The sequence below is a fragment of the Ranitomeya variabilis genome, chromosome 2, assembly GCF_051348905.1.
Source record: "Ranitomeya variabilis isolate aRanVar5 chromosome 2, aRanVar5.hap1, whole genome shotgun sequence".
NCBI lineage: Eukaryota > Metazoa > Chordata > Amphibia > Anura > Dendrobatidae > Ranitomeya > Ranitomeya variabilis.
Window position 1 is genome coordinate 70,922,501 of NC_135233.1, and position 7,689 is coordinate 70,930,189.

Below are 7,689 nucleotides of genomic sequence, written 5' to 3' on the forward strand. Positions count from 1 at the left end.
TGTTGTCGCCGCCGGGTGCTCCACGTTGTTGTCGCCGCCGGGTGCTCCACGTTGTTGTCGCCGCCGGGTGCTCCACGTTGTTGTCGCCGCCGGGTGCTCCACGTTGTTGTCGCCGCCGGGTGCTCCACGTTGTTGTCGCCGCCGGGTGCTCCACGTTGTTGTCGCCGCCGGGTGCTCCACGTTGTTGTCGCCGCCGGGTGCTCCACGTTGTTGTCGCCGCCGGGTGCTCCACGTTGTTGTCGCCGCCGCTGCCGGGTGCTCCACGTTGTTGTCGCCGCCGCTGCCGGGTGCTCCACGTTGTTGTCGCCGCCGCTGCCGGGTGCTCCACGTTGTTGTCGCCGCCGCTGCCGGGTGCTCCACGTTGTTGTCGCTGCCGGGTGCTCCACGTTGTTGTCGCCGCCGCTGCCGGGTGCTCCACGTTGTTGTCGCCGCCGCTGCCGGGTGCTCCACGTTGTTGTCGCCGCCATCGGGGCCGCTGGGTGCTCCACATTGTTGTTGTCGCCGCCGCTGGGTGCTCCACATTGTTGTTGTCGCCGCCGCTGGGTGCTCCACGTTTTTGTCGCCGCTGCTGGGTGCTCCACGTTGTTGACGCCGCTGCTGGGTGCTCCACGTTGTTGACGTCGCTGCTGGGTGCTCCACGTTGTTGACGTCGCTGCTGGGTGCTCCACGTTGTTGACGTCGCTGCTGGGTGCTCCACGTTGTTGTCGCAGCCGCCGGGGCTGCCGGGTGCTCCACGTTGTTGGTTTTGCGATAACCTTTCTGGATTTCTCTTGACAGGGAGACAAAGATGAGATGAGGACAATCCCGGTCCCATCACACCGGTACACCCCGCTGAAAGAAAACTGGATGAAGATCTTTACTCCGATCGTAGAAAACTTACAGCTTCAAGTGCGGTTTAACCTGAAAACCAGAAATGTGGAAATTCGGGTGAGAGCCGGGGGGGCGATAGTCATTTAATGTTCTGTTCTTTAATCCGATATCTGATAATCCAGAATTATCCTTCCTTTCCAGTCCTAGTCGGGCTGTGGTTGTAGATAAAGGGCTGGTAGTAGATCTGGTCTCTGTAACTCCGGACCCCTTGGTTGTTGGTTGTCTGCCTGCTCTGTGTCGGCTGGATGTGTGGATGCAGTGCCCACCTGATCTGCATCAGACAAGAAGCGGAGACATCTTAGTGCATCCGGTCGCTCGACCTCTGCGGCCTGTGATTGGCTGCAGCGTTAAAGTGACTTGTAAGAAAAACATCCAATGACGAGCTGCTCAAGTCTCCTGCATGCTGCAGCCAATTGCAGGCCACAGTGTTATACTCCTTTAACCCTGTGTATGATGAGTGTAAATGGTCTCATTATTATTTCCCTTTTCCGTTCGCTCCCCAGACTTGTAAAGAGACGACAGATGTCGGCGCCTTAACGAAAGCAGCGGATTTTGTGAAGGCTTTTATCCTGGGCTTCCAGGTGGAGGTGAGAGGTCTCTTGTGTCCCGCTGGAATTGTATATGATCTGTGCGCTCAGTTTAGGGAAGGCCAAACATGAGGAAGGAAACCTGCTGTGCACAGCGCGCTCACCCCCATAAGCTTTACACAGCGGTGGTGACGCGGCTCCGAATTTGGGGCTTTGGTTAAATTGAGAGGAATGAGGCCCGAACTTATAAAGACTGATAGTGGTGGTTGCAAAGAGCACACACTGTACAGCCGGCCTGGGCCAGTTTGGGCTCTGCGTACCAAGCCTGGCATCCAGCTGGAAAGGACATTGTGGGAAGAGCTGCTCTTAGCCAATCAGCAGTGCTGAAATCTCTCATGCTGAGATAGGTTAATTGCATTGTAACTCCGCTGGTTATCGAGTGTCATTTTTCTAATACTTTTGATACCACTGTTAGATAAGTCTCACTATTTTGTCAAACCCAACTTTTCTCTATTGGCTTGAAGAGTAACTGTCGTATTGTGAAATATAGTTTTATTAGATAAATCGGTTTCTTTTTTTTATCCAGGACTGATCATTTATTCTCATTTCGGGGGTAAAATCTGTCTTTAGTGAGTACAGACCTTCCCATTCCTTAGATGACGGTTGGTGGCTCATAAAGTTCCATGATAAGTGTAACTTGCAGAACGTCTGTCGGCCTCCAGCTCCTACTTCTTCTCCATAGAATCTTAAAAGCACCAACTGCCGTCTCCTAGTTCAGCGGTGGGAATATCTGTCCTCACTAAATAGAGTCCAGGAGGAGAAATAATCGGGTTTCTCTGAGATCTGTTACAGACTCGCTTTATTTTAGTTTTATTTAATTTTTATTAAATAAAAATGTTTTTTTCTTTAATCTTCACTTCTGCCTCTGGAGGTGAGGTCAGGACCTGTGTGCAATCTGTGGGTGCGGGTGACTTGTTCCACTGATTAGCATTGAGCTGTAATGGATGATTGGGACAGATGTACGACCCCTGCAGACTGCGCTCATGTGCAGGACTGACCCCGATAATGGCTGTTAAGCCACTGAATGTATTCCGCGGCTCTGGTTATATGATTATTAATGCACGCCGTCTCTTCCAGGATGCGCTGGCTTTGGTTCGACTCGATGATCTTTTCTTAGAAAGTTTTGAAGTCACAGATGGTGAGTTGTACAACGTTACTTATTCAGCCGGTGGGGAGTAGTCGTACATCTATGTGGACACGTAGCATTGGCCCAACCGGCCTGTAAATATGCATGTGGATTAGAGTTAGGCTGTCTGTCTGCACACGTTCCAAATTTTTCACTTTTTTTTTTCATGTTTTTTCGCTATAAAAACACGATAAAACCGCAAAAAAACACATCCTATTAATAAAATGCAATCCGTAATTTTTGTGTTGCGTCTTTTTCCGCGGAAAAAAAAAAAGCATTGTGGTAAAAAAAAAATGCAGCTTTTTCATTAATTTTGCTTATTTTTCATGGATTTTCCGCTATTTAATGCATTGGGAAGCTCCGGGAAAAAAAGGCGAAAAATCAGCACAAAAACATGTTAAAAACGCATGCTGATTTCCTGCGGAAAAAGTCCGGTTTTGTTCAGGAAATTTCTGCAAAGAATCCTGACGTGTGCACATAGCCTAAGGGATTGTCCACGGAAGGCAATGTTTTTTTTTGTTTAATTTTCCCCTTAAATACATATATTTGGGGCTAAAAAAATTATTTTCGATTTTATAAAAAAATGTGCACTCTTTGGCTTTTACGGTCTGTTTCCCTGCTTATTAAACATTGGTCTGTGGCCATAAATCAGCTGAGAAGAGCTCAGGAAGAGACAGATAAGAGTTAGAAACTCTCCCACTGGACCGTCAGCAGGAACTCGCTGAAGGATTCTCAGTTTACTTATTCTGCAGCCAGCCATAGACATAATACAATTATAATTGAATTTCATTAACAATGTTGCGTCAGTTGCCTCATAGCCGCCATGCTGTACTGTCTATGGCTGGCTGCTGAATAAGTAAACTGAGAATCCTTCAGGGAGCTCCTGCTGACGGGCCAGTGGGAGAGTTTCTAACTCTTATCTGTCGCTTTCTGAGCTCCTCTCAGCTGATTCCTTCTCCGCTCTCCCAGGGTTTGAGATTTTTTCACCCTTTTTTTTTTCTCTCCCGTTTAGTCAAGCCACTGAAGGGAGACCATCTTTCTCGCGCTATTGGAAGAATAGCTGGAAAAGGAGGAAAGACCAAGTTCACCATTGAGAATGTTACGAGGAGCCGGATCGTCCTTGCAGACTCGTGAGTATATGCCGCAGGGTCCCATCGGGCCTTTCTGACCCTACTGGACCTGGTTCTGCTGCCAATCAGGACCATAATCATAACAATTTATGTGGTGTTTTATTGTTTTTTTTCTTTTCTTTTTTTTGGGGTAGAAAAATACATATTCTGGGATCATTTCAAAACATCAAGATGGCGAGAACAGCGATCTGTAACCTGATTCTGGGTAAGTAGCTGCCACTACAAACCTGGCAGCTGGTGATGACCACCGCCACCTCTCATGGCTGTAATGCAGACTTGGTCTTTGGGTGGTTTGCTCTTTTCCAAGGATAACCACATTCCTGGGCTTTAAAGTGAGTCTGCCAGCACAAGGACTGTTCAAACCAAGCACTGGCACTCAGTGCACGCGTGGGGCCGCTCATTGCACCTTCCCACCTACTTGGTTTCCATCGGGCTCCAATAAAGCCAGAGCTGTGAATGAAAGAAGAGGAGAGCAGAGATGGAAAACAAGCAGGTGTGAAGGGCGCTGACCTGTTAGGCCACAACAAGGGTACACCGGGCATCTGTGCTCGGTTTGAGCAGTCATATTGTGCCAACAGATTCCTTTTAACTATTCCAGACCAAATATGCCCCCTCCAGAGAAGGCGGAGTAGATGCCAGTGACAAGTATTTCTAGCAGGGCTGTGGACCCGGTAAGCCAGACCACCGACTCCGGCTCCACAGCTCTAGGGCCATTGTCACTTCTATCTAGGAAATGCCGCCAATGACAGAAAACGCTCATTTTGGAGGTTGAGGTCCCTCTCGATGTAACGCATTCATGTAGCATCTGCCTCACGGGGTTTTTAGCTTCCTCTGAATTAACCTGTTAGTTATAGGTGGAATTTGTGGACACCCTTAGCCCTCTGTATAAGGTAATGTGGTTTTGATCAGTTTGTTAAACCTGCACCTCAAGTCACTTAGAAACCATCTTGTGTCCCCGAAATAAGACCTCGCTGTAAGCCGGGCACAAGGTGGAATAGTAGTGAGTAGAGTTGGGGAAAAATAGTTTGGAGGACACTTGTCCAGTAGCCATGTTTGTATCTGTGGGCACCAGCCCAGAGCACTGCGACCCTTCTGGTGGCATAGACACCTCTTCTGATTACCAGGCCCGGGTCATTGTTTGGGTGAGACACATACATGATGTTGTGCCAGGCCTAGTAGTCTGAAGAGGAGCCTGGGATGCTGGCAGGTAAGACGAGGTTCACAGAGCTCTGGCTCGGTGGCCTGCCGCTACATGGGCAACATGCGGGCTCAGTGGTTAGAGCTGTTGCTTTGCAGCGATGGCGTCCTGGGTTCAGATCCCACCAGGGACAACATCTGCAAAGGGTTAGTTTGTTCTCCTCGTGTTCGTATGGGTTTCCTCCGGGTTCTTCCAAAGAGACACTGATAGGGAATGTAGATTATGAGCCTCAGTGGGGACAGTGATGTATATAAATCTGAGGAATATGATGGAGCTATATAAGCAAGTAAAATAATAAAATATAAGTAGATCTTGGCTATTGTAGATGTTTAGGAGTCTCCATTCTGATATCACACGGTCTGTCCTCCTTCAGAAAACTCCATATATATATTATTGGGGGACCCCAGCAAAACATAGAAAATTTCCTATTTGAGATTCCATCGTCACAATTCCTGAAGTTTTCATTTATCTGATTTTATAATTTTTTGTGTCTTTTTTTTTTTTGTCTAATTTTCTTATCCCAATAGGAAGCCCAATATCCAAAGTCTACGGAAATATTCGTGCAGTGGCAAGCAGAGCGGCCGATCGGTTTTAACCCTATAATGAACCTACCATCATACAGCAAACTCTCACCCCATCGATGTTCCTTACAGTTTTGACTGCATTCGGCTGGGATAACGGGGAGGTGCCCCCGTAATGGGTGAAGACCTCTTATCCTGATTGGATTTCCATCTTCATGAGAAATAATTCTATATTCTATTAAGGGAATATATCAGAATCTACAAGCGGAAATGAAACTTGTATTTACAGACCGGGTCGTGTAATGCACACTCATCTCAGGAGTTTATGGACTGTGGTCTTCATTTATGGAGTACTGAACAGGTTTACATGCCAAATACTGCAGGTAGTGGCCCCGGTGGGTTTGATCATTGACAACCTTAATATCCAGAAAAGATCCAATAAATTATTTACAGGTTTCTCTTTCTCTATATATTATACAGATTGTGTGTCACCACCATACTCTGCAGCGCAGTACAGGGATTGTTATTCACATCAAGCTTTGTCCCCAGTGACTCAGGGTCATTTCCTTATCCCAAATCTTAGGTCTTTGGAGGAAATCTGCAGCAGGAGAACATATGGGCTAACGTGTTACTTTTGGGTAAATTTAGAACTTGTACTATGAAACTGCAAGTAGAACGGTCTTAACCCCTTAGTGACCGTGCACACCTGATAAGGTGCACTCACGAAAACGGTGTAACCAAATGTATCTAATGGGTGCGGAAAATCTGCAACGTCAAAGCTCCCCAAATCCTCAGCATGGAAATGGTTATTGAATGACGATCACCAGTGTTGTCAGTCACCAGTGATATAGGTGGGGCGTGTAAAACCAGTGAGTGTAGTGGTGCACCGAGCCTCTTGTCACACCCAGGGTCCCCAAGCTCTCTGATTAGCATAGTTGCTTAATCTTCCATTGTCCCTATACCCTGATGGCACCGTACAGAGAGTATCTGCCTCTAGGCACAGGAAGCCTACGGAAGAAAAAGGCAGAACCTCTCAGTACACCACGGTGTTGTTTCCTGTGGGGTGGAGAGTGATGAACCTGGAGAAATGTCTTTAGGGGGTTTCAGGAGGCGTTTCTAGGATTAGCAGCCGGTGTGGATTCCTTGGCCCATTGACTCCGAGAAGGCTGCCCTCCCTGTCTTTCCATGCAGTTGCAGTCCGTAGAAGATCTGCAAGGACAAGCACAGATGTCTTCTGCAGACCACCAGCTGTCACGCCAACCCATCGATGCCCCACGATCGCATGATGGGTGCTGATTGACGGGGTTAGTCACCCACATCCAGTTTGCACAAGCTAAATGCCGCTGTCAGTGATTGACAGCGGCATTTGACATTTTAACAGACGCAGGTGGATCGCATTTCCCCCCACAGCTGTTAGGGGCACATGACAGATGATCAAATCAGCCATCATGTGCCGGGAAAGGTAGTCTCAGCGCCGGATCCCGCATCTTAGGGAAGGGCACTGCCTGTGACGTACCCACACGTCATGGGTTGTGAAGGGGTTAAAGATGTGATGTATCATGCTGATTGATTGTTAAGGAATATATTAAGATAGGCATAGATAGGGAAGGTGAGCAGAGGTTCTGAACGCCCTGGTCTGGTGTATGGACAGAAAGAACCTCTTAAAAAGGAGTTTATCTGACTGGCGGTGATGATTTTACTGCCGATCAGAAGCAGTGTTTACTGTGCTGCCATATACATGACAGTGTGGCTAACACTGGATGTTCGGGCCCCTCATTCAAGTGAATGGGGTCTGGGTACTGTTCTGGTACCCGAACTTCTTTTAAGTGTTCAGCTGGACCCGAACATCCAGGGTTCTGCCCATCTCTAGTGGTGGAGTATTTTTCCCCTTTTTTTTTCACTAGGTGTAAAAAAAAAAAAAATATATATGTATATTGGTTTATTTATTGGTGTGGTTACCTCTTATGTGGTTAGAGGCAGTGGTTGGCGCTATAAATGGGGGCTATATCCCCTGCATGGCTTACTTGCTGTATGCTGCCAGTTTAGGCTGACCTTCTCTTTAAAAGTTTTTTCCCCCCAGCAGCTATTCCCCTTTTGCAACCTCCCTACTCTTGCCAGTTTTTTCTTATATTTTCAGATATTCTTCTCCTTCCACGGTAGCTGGGAAACTGATACAACATAATATTTACCTGTTTTTTTTTACAAAGTTTGGAGAGCGAACATTCCCAAATTATGACTGATACTCCCTCCTCCAAAA

At 47.4% G+C, this 7,689-nt stretch overlaps 1 protein-coding gene across 1 annotated transcript in view; it reads left to right on the top strand.

Annotated features, from left to right (window-relative positions):
• Positions 1-5,888, top strand: part of PNO1 (partner of NOB1 homolog) — a 6,723-nt gene extending 835 nt beyond the window's left edge. Inside the window, exons 2-7 of the mRNA XM_077282539.1 lie at positions 778-927; positions 1,374-1,457; positions 2,535-2,595; positions 3,596-3,713; positions 3,848-3,918; positions 5,439-5,888. Coding sequence (XP_077138654.1) covers positions 778-927; positions 1,374-1,457; positions 2,535-2,595; positions 3,596-3,713; positions 3,848-3,918; positions 5,439-5,506 — 552 coding nt within the window. The 3' untranslated portion in view covers positions 5,507-5,888. The remainder of the gene's footprint in view (positions 1-777; positions 928-1,373; positions 1,458-2,534; positions 2,596-3,595; positions 3,714-3,847; positions 3,919-5,438) is intronic.
• The last annotated feature ends 1,801 nt before the right edge of the window (positions 5,889-7,689 follow it).